The sequence below is a fragment of the Eumetopias jubatus genome, unplaced genomic scaffold (assembly GCF_037043125.1).
Source record: "Eumetopias jubatus isolate StellerSeaLion01/CBP00866 unplaced genomic scaffold, mEumJub1_p1.0 scaffold_7, whole genome shotgun sequence".
Taxonomy (NCBI): domain Eukaryota; kingdom Metazoa; phylum Chordata; class Mammalia; order Carnivora; family Otariidae; genus Eumetopias; species Eumetopias jubatus.
The window spans coordinates 5,155,097-5,177,740 of NW_028274813.1; the positions used below are offsets into that span (position 1 = coordinate 5,155,097).

At 62.0% G+C, this 22,644-nt stretch overlaps 1 protein-coding gene across 1 annotated transcript in view; it reads right to left on the bottom strand.

Annotated features, from left to right (window-relative positions):
* Positions 1-1,776: 1,776 nt before the first annotated feature.
* EVL (Enah/Vasp-like) overlaps positions 1,777-22,644 on the bottom strand; it is a 73,816-nt gene continuing 52,948 nt past the window's right edge. Inside the window, exons 4-14 of the mRNA XM_028099485.2 lie at positions 20,520-20,583; positions 17,190-17,260; positions 15,279-15,508; positions 14,420-14,541; positions 11,309-11,369; positions 9,823-9,886; positions 8,094-8,160; positions 7,930-7,992; positions 4,467-4,533; positions 4,100-4,157; positions 1,777-2,260 (exon numbers count right to left, since the gene is read on the bottom strand). Of these exons, the coding sequence (XP_027955286.1) occupies positions 2,223-2,260; positions 4,100-4,157; positions 4,467-4,533; positions 7,930-7,992; positions 8,094-8,160; positions 9,823-9,886; positions 11,309-11,369; positions 14,420-14,541; positions 15,279-15,508; positions 17,190-17,260; positions 20,520-20,583 (905 nt within the window). The 3' untranslated portion in view covers positions 1,777-2,222. The remainder of the gene's footprint in view (positions 2,261-4,099; positions 4,158-4,466; positions 4,534-7,929; positions 7,993-8,093; positions 8,161-9,822; positions 9,887-11,308; positions 11,370-14,419; positions 14,542-15,278; positions 15,509-17,189; positions 17,261-20,519; positions 20,584-22,644) is intronic.

Below are 22,644 nucleotides of genomic sequence, written 5' to 3' on the forward strand. Positions count from 1 at the left end.
GCACCCCCCAGTGGGCCTCAGGTCTGCGTGCCTCCTTCCCGGACAGCTCAGGCCATGGCCCCTCTGCTCTCCACCCTCAGGGACTGTGGCTCTCCACGCTGGTGCTTAGGCAGCATCCCCGGGAGGCGGGGGGGAGGGGGTTGTGCCTTTATGGGTGGCCCCTGCATGCCCTGGGGCGTGGGGGTCCCTGGGGTCCGGAAGCCCCTCGTTAGCAGCCTTCCCGCCTCTCTAGCCCCGCTGAGCGCTGCAGACACTGGCTTTCCTCAGTCGCACCCCTGCCTCTGCTCCACCCTGAGGCCTTGGCCTGAGGGCTGCCCTCTCTGAGCCCCAGAGGGCTGAGGCTGGACAGGGTGGGGTCTGGCTCCCTGACTAGCTTCCTCAGGACTTGAAGAGATCTTCAGGAACGGGTGCCGCGGGCCAGACGGAGGGTAGACGGGGCTGGACAGATAGGGGACTGGCTGAGCGAACTGTAGCTCCGGGAGCAGCAGGCCGGTGTCCTTGGGATGACCCTGTCCTGACTGACGGGGGCACGGCTGAAACCTAGGGGGCTGCAAGGCGTGGGCTCCCGGTCTCCCAGGGGCCGGCAGGCAGGAGCAGGAGCAGGAGGGGTACCTGGGCCCCCGGGGAGGCTGAGGACCACCCCTGGATGGGCGCCGCCGGGCTGTGCTGGCTGACCCGGGAGGAAGGCCTGGTGCCGCACCCTGTGCCTGAGACCCGGCAGGTGCTGAGCGCGGACTTCCTGCCGGGAGCTGGGAGTGGCCTCCTGAGATGCCAGGCACCCGTGTCCCCTAGACACCGAACCTGGCCCTTAGGAAGAGGCCGCCGGCCCCGCGGCTGTTGTGGGAGGGAAGCGCAGCTTGGCCAGAGTTCTTGGAGCCTGGGCAGGTGGCTGGCCCGCTTGAGGGCTGCCGGCACAGCCTCCTGCAGAGCTGTCCTGGGGAGGAGGCTGCCCAGGGAGAAAGGTGTGCTCTGTCACCACCTGCCAGCAACCCCCCCCCCCACCACTGGGTTAGAACGGGTGCTGGACCCGGCCGGGGTGGGGGGGGCAGCCGCTCTGAGATCAGGCCTCAGGCTGCTCACCCCCCAACAGGCAGAACAGTGCTACTCCCATCTTCTGGGTTGTTGGGAGCACTCGATGGGTTGGGGTGTCCGGAGCCTGGCCAGAAAACAGCAGTCCCCTGTCATCAGCCAGACTGGGGGGCCCCACCTCATCCCCTCCCCCTCTGCCCCCATCCCCCGGAGGATGGCTGGGCAAACTGTGTCCCTGGGGGTCAGGAGATGGGACAGCATTTCCAGCTTGCTCCCGGCCCAGGGGCAGATCCTCTCTGGCTCCAAAGGGGACTCACAGGGTCTGAGAAGTGCTGGGGTGGGCCTTGGGTGGGCGTGCAGGGCAGGGCCATGGTCCTCCCTGGACCATGCAGCCTGTCAACTTCCCTGTCCCTGCTGCCTTGCTAAGCCCAAGCCACCACTCCCTGAGCTGTGGTCAGAATGGAGCCAGCCCCTTTGATGCTCCAGGTGTGGGTGGCGCTCAGGGCCTGTCTCAGGGGAGGCCATGGGGGGCAGCCCTCCCCAGGACCCCTGGCTGGAAGTGCCTGAGCAGCCCCTGCCCTCGCTCCCGCCTTCCCCTGTCCGCATGCAGCCCAGCTGCCCGCCAGGGCCACCACCTCGTTCTCACTGCTCCTGGCCACGAGGCCTGTGGGCCGCCCACCCAGAAGGGGGCATCCTCAGCCCGGAGTGGCCAAGAGCCGGCATGAGAGAGCGAGCCCGAGCCAGGGGTGTGGACAGTAAGCGTTTATTACCACGTGGACACAGACACTGCGGTGCGTGGACAGACTTCACCACCACGACGCTGGGGACAGCTCGCCACTGCCAAGGTGTTAACAGCATCACCTAGGAGAAAACTCGGAAACCATCTAATGAAGTGCGTGATTTGGGGAGTTCTCTATAAACCAAAAGAAATGTACGCTTAAATAGGCAAATATAAAATACAAAAAAGGCGAGTAGACCTGGTGTTCTGTGTCAGGTAGGATCTAAAAAAATCCAGAAATTGAACTTGTTTCCTCATTTTAATATTTTATCACAGGTTAAGACTTCTAAATGAAGCACATCCCGGCTTCAGTGCGGGCTTGCGTGTGCTGGAGGCCTGGGGCCGCCGGGCCGTCGCTGTCCCCCGCCGTCAGCTGGCCTGGTGTCTTGGGCGGCAGCAGCAGGGGCCAAGGACACTATGAGGTGCTGATCCCGCTCAGCTCCTGCCGTATGGCTGAGGGACAGGACAGGGAGGCTCAGGTGCAGCAGGGACAAGGCCTGCCTGGTTGTCTGTAGGGCTTTGTGCCCACGCCCCCGGGCAGGACCTTTCTGGTGTGTGCCCTGCTCCGTCTCCTAGAGCCTCAGCCAGGCTCCCGGAGGTCACGAGGCGCAGGCTGAGGTCCAGCAGCGCAGAGGGCTCTGGCACAGACGGGGGCGACTACAGAGCCCTGTAGGCTCTCCTCGAGCCGGCAGTCTGAGGGGGGTGCTGCCCCTCCCAGGTAGAGGGCGAGCTGGGGGGCGAGGCGCAGATGGTGCTTGGCCTGCCTCCCGCCTCAGAGCAGGGCACCTAGTGCTGCTTCGGGGACCCGGAGCCCCGCTTCTGGCAGCGGCAGCAGGTGGGGCCTGGCCTTGAGCAGGGTTCCTCCTACTCTTCTCCCTGGCTTCCTGTCCGCACCCCTCACGGTTCACCCCCCAGACTGGGGCCTTTCGCCAGACAGACCCCGCTGGGTCTGGAGCCGAAAGAGTGGAATGCTGGGCACTTAGCCAGTAACACGGGGGTGCTTCTCGGAGCCCCCACATTGCCCGTGCTTTCCCACGGGCCCAGCCGCTGCCCACGTGGCCGCTTCCACCGGCGGCTGCGCCTACCCAGCCTCCTGCGGCTGGAGAGCGAGGCCCAGGGGCATGTGTCCCAGCACCTCCCAGGGCCTCCATCCCTGCCCGCCCCCCCCCCCCCCAGGCTGGCCGCACAGCAGCTCTGGCCCTGGAGCCAGAGCGTCGGCCCCTCCCGTGTGCGGGTGTGGAGGGGGGCAGCAATAAAGCAGAGTTAATAGTCAGCCTGGTGTCTCCTCTCTGGCTCCAGGGCCCGGCCTTGCTCTTCATTCATTAACTCCTTATCTGCCCAGCCCAGGCCTGTTGGCGCGCGGGGGAACACTCCCCATGACACGACGACGACCGGACACACACACCAGACAGACACAAACTGAGCATGCTCTGCTGGGGCAAGGACAGGGCCTGGCCGGTCCCAGCTCGGGGCCGAGGCCCCGCACGTGGGCTCCCACCCTGGCCTCCCCTCTCCAGCCCCCTGCCACCAGCGCGCACCCCTTTTATTTCACAGAGCCCCCTCTTGCCCAGGTCCCCACTGCTGCTGTGGGGACCAGGCCCAGCCTCAGGAGGGGGAGGGAGGCGGGCTGGGCCCGGGCTGCGCCTCACTGCCCGCTCCTGGGGCGAGCCCGCTCTGCCTAAACCCTTCCTCTCCCTCCGGCGCAGGACCTGAGCCAGGACGGCTGTGATGCCCTGTGCCGGGGCCCTAGTCTCTGCAGCCAGCGGCTCTTGGCGTGGGAGCTGCATGCCTGCTGCCCGGCCCGGGGCCAAGCAAGCGGGGGACTGCGTCAGAGCCACAGGTGGTTCTGTGGCTTCTTGGTCCCGGTAACCACCTCCCGGGGAAGGCCGCAGCCACGCTCGGAACCCAAACCCGGTGATCAAAGGTAGCAGAGTCCAGAAAGGCAGTCTGAGTGCACAGATACTGAGACGGACGAGGGACAGACTGGAGGCGGCCTCAACTCTATTGCTCTGGAATGCGTTCTCTGATTCCTCTCCCGTCCACACATTCACACGTGCGTCCCAGGGAGGAAGCCGGGGAGTGCGGAGCGAGCTGTCACCCCACCTCACTTAACTGAGCCTCAGTCTGCTTGACCAGAGAATGGGGGTGATATGGAACCGCGGGCCTCTGGGCCCAGAAGGGTCTCCCTGGCTGGGCCGCCACCGCTCTGCTGTCTTGCAGCCCTGGGAGCCAGGCTGCCCTGCCGCTCCCCTGCGACCCTGGGTGACGCCCCAGGGCAGGCCCCGCACTCACCGTCGATGATTTCCTCCTTCACTTTGTGCAGCTCTCGGACCACCTCTTCGAGGATCTCCTGTTGGGAGCAGAGCCTCAATGTGAAGGAACAGGAAGCAGAGTCCCGGAAGCTGGCTTTACCAGGGGTGGCCCCAGGGGTGGGGGTGGGGGTGGGGGCGCCCGGAGCAGGCTGGAGTGTCCAGAAGGGCAGAGGGGTGCTTTTCTGCTGATGACGGGGCTGGGGGCGCAGAGCTGAGCGTGGGTGCCCCCTTCCTCCACCGCTGGCTCCCTGAGCGACTTCTGGCCGCCCTGCCGAGCCTGCCTGCCCGCGTGGACCCGAGAGGGTCCCGGCCTCTGGCTCTGTCATGGCCTCAAAGGTCACACTCACCTGTTTCATCCGATCCAAATCTAAGGCATCCAGGGCCACGTCATTCACGCTCCCCACCGGCTTCATCCTGAAGAGGATGGCAGGGTGCGGTAAGGGGGGGCGGCAGGGCCGGCGGGTGCCCCCCACGCGGGGACAGAGCTTGAGAGAGCAGGCCGGGTGTGCCAGAGCCTCCAAGCTCAGGGCCGAGGACCGCAGGCCAAGCACGGCCCTCTTCCCATCGTCTTTCAAATGCTTTTTGCTTTACCCCTGGCACTCTGGAGCTACTCTAACAAGAATCTAACAGCTCGTCTCCACCTCAAGAGGGTCTCATGGATCCTGTGACCATACTTCCCAGCTCTGGGGCACGACGGGGGCACGGCGACGGGGCTGTTTGCTGATCTGCGAGCTCATACACAGATATGACAGTGCAGGTCACATGCCGCCCCCTCCGGAAAGAATGGCTACTCCTCAGTGAGGGGTCTGTGTTCCCGGCTAAACTGAGGCTCGGGGAAAGCGGCAGTAAGCACAAAATTGCACAGTCCATACTCATCCTAAAAGCACCCACTTCTGGTAACCAGTCCTACCTAGTGTGTAACTTTTTTCAGGAAACGTCCTCGGAAGTGGTTTTGCTCTTTGAGGCATGGACTGTATTTCCTTGAAAAGCTGCTGAACTAAGTAAGGTTAGCTAGTTTGCTGTTCAGTGTCTCTCGTACGTGAACCGTCCCTGGAAAATCCTGACAAAATGCTCCTCTGGCCACTCAGCCTCTTAAAGCAGGGCAGCGGTGCGCAAGGCTCTGCTGTCTGGGTCCCACTTAATCTCCTGGGGAGAGATGGTGGTTGGGGCCTGCGGGTCCGGGGAAATGGCATGGCCCCAGCTGTGGTGGGGACCGAGGGGGTGATGGCACGCAGACATGCGACCTGGCAGGGCCAGCCCGGCTGCGGGGGGGTGGGGGGGGCCCTCTCTAGGGCGAGAGCAGGCCCGGCCACTGCGGACAAGCCAGACCAGGGCTAGTGTGTCTGAACGAAAGGAAACCACTGTCCTGAAGACAGGGCCCCCCCCCACACCCCGGTCATGGCAGCATGACCGAAAGCCTCAGGTGTCCACTGACGGAGGGATGAAGAAGATGGGGCGCACACAGCCGCCCAGCCAGAACAAAGGACACCTGCTGCATGTGACAACAGGGGTGACCGGAAGGCGCGACGCGGAGTGAAATAAGCCAGGCAGAGAAACACAAGCACGGCGCGGTCTCCACGATGTGCGGAATCCAAAGGAGCCCAAGGCCCAGAAATGGGGGAGATTGCTGGTGGCTGGGGGTTGGGAGGGCTGGGGGGCGGGTGGAGGAGGGTCAAAGGGCGCACACCTCCGGGTGGCGACGAGGGAGTTCGGGGATCTCATGTGCAGCCTGGGGACTATAGCTAAGCACAAGGTGTACACGTGAGAGCAGCTTGGAAGCTGAGGGGTGGCTGTCAGCCAGCCTGATCTCAGGGGGCATTTCACCGCATGCACACACGTGGACCGCCATGTAAACTCAGACAATGTTAGATGGCGATGATATCTTAATAAAGCCGAGAAAACAAACCCCTGAATAAATCAAGTTTAGTGGTTCAGTGCCCAAGCCTGGATTACAAAAAAAGCAGAGGCGCCTGGGTGGCTCAGTCGGTTCAGCATCTGCCTTCAGCTCAGGTCATGATCCCAGGGTCCTGGGATCGAGCCCTGTGTCGGGCTCCCTGCTCGGCGGGAAGCCTGCTTCTCCCTCTCCTCCCTGCTCATGCTCTGTCTCTCTCTCATAAATAAAATCGTAAAAGAAAAAAAAAGAAGCAAAATAAGAACGTAGAATGTGCCCCTGTGCCCCTCCTGGCTGAACTCAAGAAAGAGGCCAAGGGGTCTAAGTAACTTTGGATCCCGATGGGGAAAGAGGCGCAGCCTGAGACCCCAGCTCCACACGTCCGGCCTGTGGGTTGTGTCTGTTCCAGCAGCCATTTCCCGGGCCACCTGGGCAAGCTGCTTCACCTCCCGGGGCCTCTGTGAAGCTAGAGAACAGACTGCTCTCAGAGGCAGAGAGCCCCATCCCCAGGGGACAGCCCCAGAGAGTGTCCTTGGCCGTGTGGACGAGCTGCAGGGGCCGCTCTGGCGGCCCGGCCTCCTCCCTCGTCCTGGGGCCCCTCCTTTGGCTCCTGGCCCATGCTGGTCCCCAGGCCCTTCACAGCCGGGGAAAGTGCTGGTCCAGCACGGCGCCCTGTGCTTAAAGCTTGAGGACTGGGGTCCTGCACACACAAATGAGACACAGCCTTCCAGCCCCGGGACCCCTTCTGACCCCTCTAAGCTCACCTCCCTCGGCCCACCCCACCTTCCGCCATGGGCTAGCCACGCTGGCCGGCTTGTTGCTCTGTGAACTCGGTTGGTCACAGGGCCTCAGCACTTACCATCTCCTCCAGCTTGGAAGGCTGTCCCCACGTTCTTTGCAAGGGCAGGCTCCTCCTCATCCAGGTCAACTCAAATGCCACCTCTGAGAGGTCTGCCCCAGCCCATGCACTAAAGCACCTCTGTCCCCAGCCCGGACTGCCATGTGACCCTGTCTTCCACACAGCACCTCTCAGAACACACAGCTGCCTCGTGCACGGGCCTTCCCGACAGAAAACAGGCTCCTTGCTGGCAGGGACCTGCAGGACCCAGCTCAGAGCCTGGCTGACCACTGAGACCTCATTCCTGACGAGCAGTATCTGTCATCCCCGTTCCCGCCAGAGCCAGGCTGGAGCTCTCCCAGAGCGCCTGGCTCCACTCTGCAAGACCAGGCTCCAGCGTGGCCTGTTCTGTGGGAGGAGCGGCTCCCCTTCAGTCTGTGCGGGGCAGTGGAGACCTTTCCTAGTGCGGGTTCCTGAGACCAGCAACTTCAGGCCACACTTGGCCCATGGGGACTATGTGGCTTTTGCCTCTCTCACTTTTGGGGACCCCTCAGTTTTGAATGTTCTATCCTGCTACCATGCCAGCTTTTGGTTTGGGAAATACAGTCAGGAAACGTGGTTTCTCTGGGGGAACATGGCTCTGTGTGCTGTGGGCAGAGGAGGCCAGTCGCGGGATGCGGCTGTGGCTAGTGAGCACTTCCTGTGTCCAGCTGCGGCCCCCCACACGGCTGGCACAGGACGCAGGGATTAAGAGACCTCTTTACGGGGTGGGGGAGGAGTGGAGGCCGGGAGAGGCCACCCGGCTTGCCCGAGGTCACGGTTAGTGAGCCTGGAGCCGGGGTTCGACGTCAGCCTCACTTCATCGCCCTCCCCAGGCCCCGGTCTCTCCCTCTGCGAGGGGACAGCCGGGAGCAGTTCTGCGCAGCCCCTGCAGTCCCTCCGGCCCTGCCTTCCCCAGGTCTGAAGGAACAGGCCGCCCTTTCCCAGAGCAAATTGTTAGGTGACAGCACACGGGGCGGGTTTGGAGTGTTAGTCACGGGCAGGGGACAGAGGAGGCCCCCGAGACGGGGTTGTTCAGTACCTAGAGTGAGGCTGCGCCTGAAGGGGGCTCTTAGCTTCGGGGCTCTTGGCCACAGACGGGGTTCTAGGGCACGGAATGAAACAGACACATGAATCGCCCCATCGCCGCCTTGGCGCCCCCCCCACCTCCCGGACTCACAGCTCCGCCTTCCCAGGGCGGCTCACCTGGACAGTAACGAGGACACAGGTTTCTCCACCGAGTTGCTCCGCTCCCAGGGCTTCCGGCCAGCCTCTGTCAATCCATACAGTGGACAGAGAGCCTCAGATCTGGGAGGACTCTAAGCGGCCACCCCCTGACCCCATTCCAGGCAGGAGGGCCCCCGATGCTGAGGGCGCAGAGCTGCCCCGTCAGGAAGGTCGGCTTCGGGTGGAGCTGAAAACCTGGCTCTCTGTTCCCGGTCTGGCCCTTGCAGGGCTGTTGAGGGCGCTGCGGTCACCCTGCGTCTCCCCACTCAGGACACAGCTCCCATTCCCTCGACCTGGTTGACCTTGACTGTGGCCTGGTTCTGAGTCCTCTCACTATGGTTGGGTCTCTTCTTGGGAGTGTGAACCAGCGGTCAGGGAACCTCTTAACCGTGACTCCTGGAGTCGCCAGCAAAGGGCTGAGTGGGGCGGGAGGAAGCCCTCGGCCTGGATGCTTTCAGGGCAGCCCGCAGGCCCACATGTCCCCCTGCTGCCCCGAGAGGCTCGTCTGCTCCACACTCTCCACACTCCCTTCCCCCTCACGCCCCGAAAGCTGGTTTCTCCTTCCATTATCGCTCGCAAGTGGGGCTAAATTAATATTTTGTTTTACTTCAAGAGAGCAGCTAGACTGAACTGAATTCCTGACTTTGCAGGGTTGGCAGAGAGACAGAAGAGAAACCCCCAGGGGCCGCAGGGAGGTCTCAGGAGACCCTGTCCTCAGGAGGGTCTCCCCAAGGCCACACTGTGGGGTGCACACTGGGCCCACAGGCACAAGGGCTGGGACCACATCCGGGCGCCAGGCATGTGGCCTTGAGCCAAACACGTCACCTCCTAAACTGGGAAACACATTCTTTGCAAGGGCAGGCTCCTCCTCATCCAGGTCAACTCAAATGCCACCTCTGGGAGGTCTGCCCCTTCACTGGGGTGTGAGGTGTTCGTGGAGTCTTTCTCCAAGAATCCCCGGGCACTGAGGCGCCGAGGAGGAGCGGCAGCCTGGCCGGCAGGGCAGCAGGACCAGAGGCCGGTGCCGCAGCTGCTCAGGGCCTCCCTCCGCTGGGGGGACGGGGGGGCGGGGGCCCGGCTTCCCTTCTGCCTCTGCCGCCATGCTCAGGAGCACAGGCGCGGCTCGGAGCAGATGGCTGCACGAGCGTCTAACGACCGAGTGCCCAGACACGGCGGCTTCTTTCCGCTCCGCAGCCTCCTAATGACATCCCCGCATCGTGCAGCTCCCACGGGCTTCTGAGCAGGGTTCGGGGCTGTGTGTCCTCACCCGTTACTTTGCAAGCATCACCGGGCACACCTCCTCTGAGCGCCACAACGAGCAAGACGGGTCCGTATTCCCCGTCAGAGCCCTGGCCTGAGGCCAGGAACCTGAGCCCCTGAGGCAGTGCCCTCCTCCCACCGTGTGGGACACGAGAGGGCTGCAGGGGCCATTATGGCCCGGCTGGCTCTGCTGTCGTGGGGCTGTTAGCCCAGGTGGCCACACCAGCACCTGCTCCGGCTCAGCGTGGACGCCACAGCTGCGCCTGTCCCGGCTCCGCCCGGAGGCTCGGGGCTTCCAGAAGGTGTCTGGGAGACCCGCTAGTGTCACTTCACTGGCCCTCACAGCTCATCTGTAAAGCGAGGCCCTGGGTTGCATCATCTGGCTGGGGGGGGGGCCCTCCTGCTCTAAGACCTCGTAGCCGTCGCAGGGCGGGACAGCGCCCCTTACCTGAGGAGGTAGGTGGCTGGCTGGTTGCTCGGGTCCCCGGAGATGGAGAGGTGCTCGGCTCTTCCTGAAATGGAAAAGAAAAGCTCTGCCCTCAGAGTCTGCTTAGGAAGGCCAGCTGGGGCAAGAGCAGGGTGCTCTGACCAGGTCACAAGGAAACGGCAGTTTCTTACATTTTCTAAGGAGCACGTATTACTTTTATAATCAGCCAGACGAGTACTGCCATTAACAAGTGCAAGCCTGAAATCTTGCTGGGGAGTGCGGCTCGCCCGTGGACAGGCAGGGAAGGAGAAGGCTGTGGGGGGAGACGCGGGCTCCAGCAGAGCAGGGCCGACTTTCTTTGTGGCCAGCAGCAAGCCCTGCCCATTACTGAGCCCCATTACTGAGGCCGGCGCCTCGTGAGCACGAGCATATGGCCTGAGCTCCGGGGGAGCTTCTGTACCACTGTCCACTGGGACCCTCCTGCTGCCCGTGGGAGCAGCCTGGCAGGACCACGGAAGGGACCTCCCTTCTCCAGGCCTGGCTCCCATCTCCATGGGCTGCTGTGAGGACCAGAAGGCAAGTGATCCTAGAGGGGGCTGTGCAGGTGGGCTGCTGCAGGGCAGGGCCCGGGGAGGGAGGTTCTAGTCGGCCCTGTAGGTCAGGGCTGCCCAGGGCACAGCCTACGTCCTGGTTGTGGAAGATCCCATTCACGTCTTTCACCAAGAGAGGAGGACATGGTAAGAATTCATTCTATCCCCAACCAGCCCACAAGTTCATCAGTGCTGCTGCCTAAGCGAGCTCTAAAACTTAGCTCTGTCCTCAGTACCCCGCTGCTAAAAGTACCTCCTGCTGGGGGAGGCAGGCTTGACCAGCGGGCCAGGCAGAACCCTGAGAGCTGGGGGGGCCCCACGCCGCTCTGCAAACTCGCCCACCCCTCTGCGTGTCAGCCTCCGTCCCCACAGCCCCGTCCACTGTGTCTCCACTCTGCAAACTCAGGCTCACCATTTAAAGCTCAGGGCAAATGTCACTTCTCCTGGGGGCTCGAGGCATGGTTTCAGGATGTCTCCCTCTACTCCCAGGGCCCCTGCTGCTCCTTCTCTCTCTGCCCTTAGCACTTTATTTGTCTGCTTGTTGGGTCCTCTCCCGGCAGAGGCGGGGTCTGTCCGCGTGGCCCCTCTGTGCACCCAGACTGCAGGCCTTCCCCTCATGGCACTCTGGGGCTGGATCCTGCTGCTCGGCCTCTCATTTGACCTCGTGAAGTTGTGAGCTCTAGGGCAAAGCAGTGCCTGCTAGATGCTCAGAGAGCACAGGCCTGCCCCCTGGAGTGTGGGGGTGCTCCGCAGGCTCTTCTGCACCTTGGTCCCCCCAAACTCTCCTGTCTTCCTGTGAACCACCCGGTGAAATTTCTATCACAGGTATGTTCAAACCGGGTGCACGTCAATGCCCCAAAGGCCTGGTGTCCCCCACCGGTGGGCGCCCAGGGCAGCGAGGACCGGGGTCTGCTTACCGCTTGGCTTTCGTCTTCCTTTTTATCAGCCGGCTTGTCTGTTTGGGAGGCTGCTTTTCTCCTAATACAAGGAGGAAGAAGGTGCAAATCAGCTCCTGAAAGTTCTCACGCTGACCCAGATGCCTCTGCTGGGCACAGCCTGGTCCTCAGAGGAACTTGTGGTGGGGATCTGACCCCTGTTTGGTGTGAAGGAGGCAACTGTTCGAGCGGCCTTGGCGATGCCCAGGTGAGTGTCCAGGTCTTCTGTGCTTGTCCCATGACCCTGGGCACAAAACGGGCCTGGGCAGGGAGAATAGAGCCCAGAATAGGGGGCATTCCTATGTCTGTTTATAGCACCTGAGGGCTGGAAGAAGTTGGTATGCACCCTGTCCAGGTTCCCCGGGTGCCTGGGTTTGGCCACGTGGCAGCTGTGCCTCCCAGACACTCAAGGCCAGGCCACGTGGGACAGGGAGAGGTGGCCCCGGTCACAGGTCAGGGCTGGGGGAGCATTCTGTCTTCAGGCTGACTGGCTGAGGGAAGGGAACCTCACTACCTTGTGGGAAGGAGAACGACCTCTTCCTACCTTGGAACGCAGTCCTGCAGCCGCACCCTCCCTGATCTGGAACACCACTGTGAGCCTGGCCCGCTCAGAAAGGGGAGGACCCCCGAGAGCTGTAACTGATGCCCTCTGCTCAATCTGCCTGCTCCCCACTTGCCTGGACGCCATCCCTTAGCCTCTGAAGCCCACCCCTATGTTTTGGCCTCGGTGGTCACCCACATCTGGCTGACTCCCACATCTACACACGCCCCAGGGCTCAGCGAAGCTGCCGGGGCACACAGCGTTCGCGTAACTCAGGAGGTGAGGTTGTCCCGGCCAGGGCACAGGCCCGCAGGGAGTCGTTCCTCCTAGAAACCTGGGGAATCCTCCCCACCAACCTCTTTCTCACAAAAGTGGAGCCAATGCAGGGGCGCCTGGGTGGCTCAGGCGTTAAGCATCTGCCTTCGGCTCGGGTCATGATCCCGGGATCCTGGGATTGAGCCCTGCGTTGGGCTCCCTGTTTGGCCTCTGGGGAGTCTGCTTCTCCCTCTCCCTCTGCCCTGCCCCCGCTCATGCTCATGCTCTCTCTCAATAAATAAAAATCTTAAAAAAAAAAAAAAAAAAGAGTGGAGCCAATTCTGCCTCTGCCTCGTATTTCAAGTCTGCCCTCCTGTCTTCACTTTGGACACCTAGTGCCAGCCGGCAGTACCTCTTCCTGGAAACAGCGGCCTCCCGGCTGGGCTCCCCATCACCACTTTGCTCTCTGACACTCTCCAGAGCCAGCCTTTAATTTTCTAAAGGTACAGAGCAGGCAGGCATGGCAGTCCCGGGAGGGCCCGGCACACAGCTCTTGGCCATGATGACTTTCCCGCCTATACCCGGCTCCTGCGAGAGAGACCTTGCCGCTGCCCCCCGAGGGACAGGCAGAAATGCCACACTTCAAAGAGCGTCTCGCTGAACCCTTGTCAGCGGGGTGCACTCATGCTTCTTCTTGGCAGGGCCTCGACTGTCCCCCCAGCATCTGGGCGTCTCACCGGGTTCTGGCGATGCCGACCTTTTCCTGTCCTCAGGCACTTCCCCTGCGTTTGGTCTGAACCATCTAGGCCTAGTTGTTATTGCTGACGCACTGATTTTGGACTTGAGCAAAGCGTGAATATTTTCTTTCTGAAAAACATCTATTTTTACACAAGGCCCCGCTCACCTCTGTGGGATGGAGTCCAAAGTGCATGCAGACAAGGCTACCTCTTGCAGCCTGACCTTCGGTCACTCTCCTCCACGCCCCGGGCTGCAGGCCCGGCGGCTTTCTCAGCCTTCCCCGTGTTGCAGCACTGCCCACTCGCCTCAGCCTGGACAAGTGTTCTCCTCCTTCCGGGCTGTGCTCATGTGGAACCTCCTCTGGGAAGCCCTCCTTGGCTTTCCCCAGGGAGTGGCTTGCACTGGCGGGTAGCCAGATTACCCTGCGAGCCTCCGTTCCGTGTGTGACAACTGCTCACAGTCTGCCCCTGCTCTTGGGTTACCTATGTGTGCCGTGGGGCAGCCTCACGGCTCCTCTGCCACTGCCCGCAGGCTCCCCCTGCTGCCGCTGGCCGTGTGTGCGGAGCTCCCGCGCAGGAAACACTGGCTCTGCCCCTGCTGCAAAGCACCAGGCCAACGACCTGCCCTCGGGGGGCCTGGGTTTCCCACCTCATCCTCACGGAGCTGGGTGCACTTAGTGAGGGGACACTCCCAGTCCAGCTCTCGGCGGGGCGAGCCCATTTGGAAGGGGACCGAGAGGAGGTGGGGGGTGGCTGTCGCTGTGGGAGTGAGGCTGGGTGCGGCTTCCGCGGACGAGAAGGAGCGTGCTGACAGGCCCCGGGGGGCCGCGGCGGCGACAACATACGCCAGCATGTGCCTGCTGCCACGCCGCACTTACGAGGAACATCCAAGCTCCGCGGCCCTCCTGAGAAGGAACTGCCCGGCCCCTCTGCCTGCCGCAGTGTCAGCTGGGGCGCGACCGTGAGGCACAGTGACAGGCTGATGGCCTTGGGCGAGTGGGAGCCACAGCTGCCGCTGTGGTGGAGAAGGGGATGACCAGGCCCTGGGCCCCAGCGCCCAGCTGGGGCACGGGCGGAACTCCTGCTCCGTCTCCCAGGGTGGTGTCTGCCGGGCTCCTGCCCCTTCAGAAGGCCTTTCCCTGTGCCCTCCACGAGCGCCCCCGCAGGGCCGGCCCCACAGCACGCATTCGCCATGGGAGACTCTGGGAGGCGCCAGCACCGAGACATCTCATCTATGTTTGGGATCTTAAGTGTGGGGAATGAGCCTCTTTCCCCCGGTACCCATCTCCGAGACGACCTCCAAACGTCCCTCTGCTCGGAGCGAGGCTGGTGCAAGGAGGCTGCGTCAATCAACCAGATGAGGAGGGGCTCAGAGCTGAGAGGACTCCTCTGGGCCTGACGCCTCAGGCTGAGCCCTCGAGCAGGTGAACTTGACTGACAGTCCCCTGCTTGGCTGAGCCCAGGGGACATGCCTGGGGCTGGGCATGGGCTGCACACTGATGCTGAGGGGCAGGAGATCCCTGACAAGTGGCTGAGTCTGGGGGGGGCCCGAACACTCACCTCTTGGCCAGCAGCTTGTTCATTTCTTCCATAAGGCCTCCTCCTCCACTCCCACTGCTCGCCCGGTTGGCATCAGACTTGGAGGTCCCGCTGGGGCTAGAGCCTCCGGATGCATCTTCTGGCTAAGGGGTAAGGACGTGGCGTTTCAGTCTCGTGTCTGTGGCAGGACGTCACTGGAGGGGGAGGGGGTGCGTGCAAGCCCGGACGGGATTCTTATGATGGTGGCACTGCAAGAGGCCCGAGGCTCTCGAGTCCCACCCCGCCCCCCAGCCCCCCGGCGACCAAACCAGAGTCCAGCAAGGGACCGGGACCGGCTGGTCGGTCAGCAGACACTGCCTAGCTCTGCTGGCTCACGTCCATGCCCTTGCTAAGGTGGGTGTGACGTGCCAGGGAGGAGGCGGCTCTGGGGAAGGAAGCCAGATTCTGTCTGGGAGCTGCTGTCAGAACCACAGGCACACTCAGCTGCCCCATGGCCGCCCCCCCTTCCAGGCTGCCGCAGATGTGCTGGGATAGGCAGGGGGGCCTCTAGGGTCCGTGTGGGAGGCGGGAGGGACCTAGATCCAGGAGACCTGGGCCTGAGTCCGAAGCCCGCAGCTGACCGCCACCTGGTGGGCCAACTGCTCCCACGCCCATGCCTCAGTCTCCTCATCTGCAAGGGGGTGCTTCTCGCCCTGCCCGTGACGGTCAGCGGGAGGGCCAGCAGCAACCCACAGCACTTCTGGCTGCCACAGCCCCAGGCGGCAGAGGTGGCGTCTCCCCGGGGGGCTCTCCTGTGTCTTGCAGACGAGGGAGGGCACTGTCCCCTGGGCGGTGAGAAGGCGGCCCCCAGCCCGGCCCGCCCACACCCATGGACGCTTACCCGCTGGACTCTCCTCAGCTTGGCCCCAGCCAAGGCAGCAGCCAGTCCGGACACGGAGCTCTCGTCATGGCTGGCACCCTGTGTTCCTCCGGCTGGCAGTGGGGGTGGGGGAGGGGGGGTGGCCCCCGTGGGTGGAGGTGGGACAGGGGGTGGGGGCGGGGGCGGGGGTCCGCTACACGAGAGGGGGGCGCTGGCTGCAGATGAGGGGTGCCCCGGTGGGAGGATGGGTCCTGAAAGGCAAGGGTGGGGCTTAGTCGGTCCCTAGTCCCCAGCTGCTACTTCCCTGGAAGGAGGGACAGAAGGCAGCCTGCTCCTCTGAGGGACAAGCTCAAGGTGCTTCCTCCAGAAAGCCCCTGTGGGGTGCACCCAGCCCTGGTCTGTCACTCCCGACCCCGGTCTCCCCAGCAGTCTGGGGTGGGCTTGGCTGGACCCAGAGCGTCACATACCTAACACCCCTTGAGCTCAGCTAACTTTCTCTCGCTCTGATCGCGCTCTTCCCGTGGGGGATGAAGTGGCACCAACTGTATCTCTCTTTCCTTCCCTGTACCCAGCACCACCCCAGGCACCGGCCCGTCGGTCCCCGAGGTGCAGCTAGTGCGGTGGCAGGTAACTGGCTGCGGGGCCGAGTGGGGCATATGTTGGGGAACAATGCCAAGGCTTGGCAGTCCTCGGTCCACCATCCGCACAGCCCTCCACCCAGCGCCCAGCAAGCTCCCCCGTGTGGCCAGCGCGGCGTCAGGTGCTGGGGAACGCGGCCACAGGCTCTCTGCTCACGGCCTCGTAGGCAAGCAGTGAGCCAGTCACACAGACGGATGCACCTCTGTAGCGGTGGCGGGATGGCGTGTGCCATCGGCAGTGGGCACACGGTGGCCTACGGAAGAAGGGCTCCAACCGCAGGGCCAGAAGTTCGGGGACTTCCTCAGGGAGGTGGCCACCGTGCTGGGATGGTGACAGAAGAGCAGGAGTTGAGTTTGGTGAAGGAGGAGTGGGGCCGGGGCTGGAAGAAGACGGGTCGTGCCGGAGAGGTGCTGGAGAACGTGGAAGGAGCTGCTAGGAGGCCGGCCTGGACGGGGGTGTCGGGAAGGGGTGACGTGGGCCAGCGATGGCTGTGCATTAAGAATGTGGACAGTGGGCCAGAGTGGGGCAGGGGGCCCACAGGGGTCTCGGTGCAGGAGTCTAGCTGAGAGGGGCTGCTACCAGCCAGCCTCTGCCGGAGTGGGGGCTCTTGCCTCCGGGCAGGGGGTGGTGCTCGGTCTTCCCATCAGTGACCCGGGGTAACGTTCCCTGGCTTACTGCACAGGGTGTTTGGGAGAAGCACGTAAAACGCAGGATCTGAAGGCACTCACGGGGCTGGGAAGTCCTGTGCTTACTAATCAGCACTGCCACTCTTCAGGGAACCTTCTCTGGCCTCCCTGAGCTCAGGTCCAGTCAACGGTTAGGACGACCCTGCCCCTCGGCCGGAGGGGCTCTGAGCCCCGGGGCCGGCGGGGCCCGCCTCTGTGTGGCCTCGCAGCTGGCACTGACTTGGTCACCATGTGTGCACCCTGATGTTCCGTGTCCTCCACTTGTTTGTGCCCCCAACTGGACACTGAGCTCCCCGGGCCGGGGCGGCATCCGCCTGGCTCACCGCTCTGTGTCCCTAGCCCTTAGCACAGTGCCAGAGCCACGGCCCACGCCCACGGAGCATCTGCTCAGGCAGCCAGTGAGGGGGGACCAGAGGCCGGAAGGCAAGGGCCGGGCCGAGCCGAGCTCATCCTCTCCCCCCAGCTGTGCCCCTGTCCCCCTGCTTTCATCGGATGTGACTGTCACACACTGAGACCTACACAGCCGGCAGCTCTTCCCGGAGGGCGCGGGGTGCCCAGTGAAGGGGCCGGGTGCAGCGAGAGGAGCAGGCCCCGGAGGGGCTCTCACCTGTGGCCGAGGTCCTTCTCTCTAGAGACTCCTGCCGCTGTTGCTGGTGCTGCTGAGGCTCCATCACTTGTCTGAAAAACAACAGCAGAGCAGGCCTGACGTCTCGGCACCGAGAACAATGGGGCTCTGTGTCCGGGAGCCCGGGCTGCGGAGTCGGGTTTCGCTGGCACTCCCTGACCGCCGCTGCACGCCCCGGGCCGGGGGCCTCGGCGGTGAGCTCGGCCCGTCCGCTCCGGCCCTGCCCGCCGGGCTCGCTGTGCTCACTCACGGGAGGCGGGACATGTGACTGGCTCCAGGTCCCTGAACAGGACAGCGCTGGCAGCACCCCCTGAACTGTCTCAGGCACACCTCAACAGGGAAGCCCCTCATGAAGGCTGGGGCGACCATCTGGCTGAGAGACCAAGCTTCTCCCCAGGCTGGACGGGCTTATCTGACTTTTGGGAGCCTCTGGCCTCAGCAGCCCTGACCTCAGGGTCACCCATTCTTATTACACATGACTACATTTCCTGGAACAATTTAGGCATTGCTGGTTGCCAGGAGAAGTGGACACTAAGGCTGCACGTCCTTACTCTTTTTACCCCAGATCCAGCCACAGGCCAGGCCTCCATTAGACAGCAATGCTATGTGTGCCTCAGTGGGCACAAATGTCCCCTCTCCTTAAGGCAGAGTGACCTCGGTGCTCTTGAGGGCTGGCGCAGTGAGGACACCGACGCACGAATATGTCCACGGAATCTGGGACTGAGATGCTGGGGCAGAGGGGGGCTCAAGGAGTCATGCTGATCCTGGAGAGGGACCAGTCTTCAAAAACTGTTGCAAGCCGACTCTAATTAGCTGTGCCGACGAAGCCCAGGGTCACGGGATGTTCGGACACCTGCTCTGGGCTCAGGAGGAGAGCGCGCTGGAGGCAAGCAGCGGTCTCTGCCTGGCAGGTAAGGCAGGAAGGGCGGCCGGTGGAATGGGAAGTTGCCGGCCACGTGTCTGCACCGCGCTCTCAGTTTACAGTGAGCCGGCGCTTCTCCGGTGCGGGCACCACGCCTGGCATGTAGCAGCTGCTCAGTAAGTGCTTTGTGAAGCAAGAAATACATGGAGGAAGGAAAAAATACAGCTGCCTTCATCTTCAAGAAAGGTCAGTGATACAGCACCTGTCCAGAGGGGACCCAGAGTTTACTGCAAAGACCACCGAGAGGCAGTGAGCTTTCTGGCTCCTGTTCTGGGATTGTGGCTTTGTAAGCATGGACAAGTCATGCCCCTCCCCTGGGCCTCAGCTTTTTCTCTGCAGAGGAAGCACAACACGTGTTCAGGGGGCTCTCAGAAGGACTATGTGCGATCCCTACAAAATAATGGAAAAGACCTTTCTGGCACGAAAAGTGTTGGAAAAGCTCCCAGCAGTGCTTCCATCAGCTTCTCTATCCAAACTGCTGAAACATCACCCATAACTTCAACTTTCCCAGCAGGATCCATATGCTTAGATGCCCTCAGCAAAATGAAAGTGCTTGGAAATCCTTAAAAATCAGGTGTGGACTTAAGACTCTGTTTGTGAGAGAATACAAGGTTCCTGTGCTTGGAATCACCACCTGGTGTTCGGCCCCATATAAGTCCTCTCTCCCCTGGGCCTCCCTCTGTGTGAGGTGACCAGCAGAGACACACAGGGGTGGGGTGCCCGCCCTGTGGCCTGTGGTGACTCCTGAAGTTCACAGCCTGGTCTCCAGGGGGCGCTCCGGCCCACAGGCAGGGGACTGCAGGAGGTCTCGGGAAGGAATGCCGGACTTGGGTGGTGGGTCAGGGTAATACAGGGTGGTGTTTAACCAGTTCTGAGAGATCTGCTTAGGGCCCATCTGCTCTGTACGTTCATTCCTGAGTCTGGTGGGGCTCACCCATGCCCTTCTCGGGCTGGAGGCAGCCCCAGGACCCGGCAGAGTGCTGAGCTGGTGCCAGACAGGCTGCCGGTCCTGGTTGTGCCTCTAACTTCTCATTACTTTGGGCAAGTCCTTTCTGCTCTCCTGGCTCGTGTGAGCAACGGTACCAGTAACAGGAGCCCCGGAAGGTTAGTGTGAGGAATAAAACAAGCCAAAAGCTGTAAAAGCCCTTCAATAAACAGCAATGTGCTGTATTTCTGAGAGGCCAGAAGACAGGCCCACGGAATCAAGAGACCTGTGGGAATTGATAAAAGGAGTCTCTCTTGCCCGTAGGCCATCTAGAAGCACATTCCCATCTTTACCTCCTTTCTTTGAGGTGAGCGGAGCGAGGAATACCACTGTTACGTTCCAATGGGAAACTGAGGCCCAGAGCAGGAACCTGCCCATGGTTACAGAGTACCCCTAATCGGGGAAGAAGGCGCCCAGAGGTTCCCGAGCCTCAGCCTTTACTCCTCAGAGTGGGGGAGAGGCTAGAGGAAGGAGGGCCCTGGAGATCCTCCCAGCTAGCGGAGGGGTGGGGACAGGGCCTCCCCAAATCCCAGCCCAGGATTCCACGTGAGCCTAGCTGCAGGCCCCCAGCTTGGCCCCTCTTCCGAGAACCTGGATGGGGAGGGCCTGCACCAGGCCCATGTCCTGGATACAGCTCCCACAGAGCCCGATTCAGAGCCTCTCAGAGATACAGAGCCCCTGCCAAGGCGATGGCAGGCTGGGTGCACGCCCTGGCCCTGTCTTCCCTGGCGATGTTGACCTGGGGTGGCTACTCCCTCCTTGGCCACCATGACTCTTCTGTAACTTCAGGACAATGACACTGGTCCTTCCTCCCAGTCTGAGCACTTTAGAAGCTCCCTGGAGCGAGGGTGGGTGTCGTCCTATGGCCCACATCCCATGGGAGCTGCCTCCTCTCAGGCTGGCAAACAAGGACAACTACACAGCCCTGGCCAAACTGTCGAAGAGCTGCCGCAGCCCCCGAAGAACTTTCACGGCCTTTGTCCACCTTAGTCTCCGCCGGGGGGTGAGGGGCCCGGGGTTTAGATCCTCCTGAGAGGCCGTGGCACCCACCCGAGGCATCCACTGAGGGAGTGGCGGGCAGCACAGGACGGTGCTCAGGTCACAGGCGTCAGGCAGACAGCCCTGGGCATCTGTCTGCCCATCTCCAGCAGCGCGGCCTTGGTCACGTTACTAAACCCCTCCACGTCGTGACAGCTACCTCCTGACACATGTGGGAGGGCTGAGTTCATCCTGAGTTCAGGATGCTGCAGACTGCAAATCCCCATGAGACCACACATCCCCTTCTTCACTCTGACAAAGCCGCAACCACCTTGCTCCCTCTTCCTTCCGGTCAGGCCTGTCCCCCCTTCAGTGCCTGTCTCTGGGAGTCGAAGGGTGCCACTGGCCCTGCTGGGTGGGGGATTACCTTCTCTGGATGTCCATCTCTTCAGGAGAGGGGCCATTCTGCACCTGACGCTGGGTGGAGGGGCCTGTGGGGCAGAGAAGCACAGAAGCGCAGAGGTTAGCGGAGAAGAAAGGCCCTGGCAAACCAACCTGGAACTCTCCCTGTCTCTGCCCGCCTGGCCCACAGGAGCCGTCCCTGACCTCTCAACAGGTACAACGCCGTCCCCAGACTGTCCCCTCAATCACGTCTCTCTCCGTGTCTCGGGGCTCTTCTCCCAGAGCCCACGAACCACCCTGTGCTGCTCACACGGCTCAGAGGCAGTCCTTCGGCTACTAGGCCCTCTCACCCTCCCTCTCGGGCTGCCCCACAAAGCCGTTCCGCCTAAAACCACCGGTGCACTCAGCATCACCAAACCCAGCAGATCCATTTTTTTTTTTTTAAAGATTTTATTTATTTATTTGACAGAGAGAGACACAGCGAGAGAGGGAACACAAGCAGGGGGGTGGGGTGGGAGAGGGAGAAGCAGGCTTCCCGTGGGACAGGGAGCCCGATGCAGGGTTCGATCTCAGGACCCTGGGTTCGTGACCTGAGCCGAAGGCAGACGCTTAACGACTGAGCCACCCAGGCGCCCCCCCAGCAGATCCATTTTGTCCTGCCCTGTGAGCAAAGGAATGACTGTCACGGTGGGTTAAGTGTCCGAGCCAGGGACTCACACCTGGTCTAGTGGAGACACAGCCTGGTCTCCTCACCACAATGCAGGGCCCTCCTGCCCGCATCCAGGAGCCCACAGCTGGGGGTGGGCAGGACACAGCAAGGCACAGATGGCAGAGGCTGTCACTGACCGGGCCACACATTGGCCCTGGGGGCAAGGGCCCAGAGCAGCCCGGGTCTACTACGAGCGCCCTATGTTCAGATGGAGGCTGGTGCCAAGCCACATTCACAAGAACAGGCAGGCTTCTGCCCCAAACTGAGAACGAGCTGATTGTTCCTTCTCTTTGCCAGCTCGGGTGTCACTGGGGAACAGCACAGAGTCATAGGGACAGGGCAGAGACTCCAGGCAGGCTGGTCTCATTCCTCCTGGACTACACGCGGAAGGGGCCTGTCTCCTCCCCAGGACAAAGGGCACCCACGCTCAGCCCACAACAAAATCTATGATGTGTAGAAGGCTTTTCCCACACGTGCTTCGAGCCGCTGAGGGATTAGCAGGTCGTCCCCTGGATCAGGGACACAGCGGGATAGAGAGCAACAGAATCCCGAAGCTGAAACAGACCATCTGATTCTAGGGCAGGCTCCGGCCCAGCACAGGAGTCTCCTGTGTGCCTCCCAGCCTGGTCCTCCTGCCTGATCTCAGCAACGGAAGCCACTACCTCCCGTGACCACGGGCTTTCTGCCACGGAGGTCTCAAACCTCCCCGTCCTCAAAGGTCCTGTCCCCACCACTAGGTGGGACACAACATGGGTTGAATCTTTTCAAGCCCAAAGTGAGCTTCCACGGCCATGGCTTCCAGACCTTGCTGTCCCGGGCCCCAGTATCGGCTCTAGTCAAGTTTTCAGGGAGCCACGCCTTGCCGCCTTGCTGGTCCCCGTGTGAATGTTTCAGCTGGGGAAGGAGGAGGATCCAGATGGTGGGCAGTGGGCCTGCTGCTCGGTGGGAGGAGAGGGCCTGCCAGCACTCAAGGAAAGATGCTGCCCTGGGTAGACCAGCCCGACCCTGCCCTTGCTTGCTGCCTTCCTGCCGCGCTCAGATGATGGGCAGCACAGAAGGTGCCTGCACGCTTTCGCAGACATGCCTTTTGTAAATACCTGGCCTGGCAGCCTGGCACATGACAGGCACGAGATCAATGTTAGCTTGCTTTCCCCATCGCTAATGAAGTAATTTAACCTATATCACTTTGCTTTTTATAGAAATTGGACTTTCTGACTACAAGTAACATGTAGTATGTGTTCAGTATAGACATGAGAAAATTTAAAACAAATTAAAAACCAGATCCTTGACAAGGATCTCTTTTGTCTCCTACTCGGCAAGGCCCTGGTCCTAGCGTACCTTCTTCCTTGTTCTCAGGAAGCAGGGGCAGGGGAACCCCGCTCCCCGGCAGAGCCCAGGCACTCTCCTAACTTAGTTCAACTTCATTTTTGTTCTCACAACG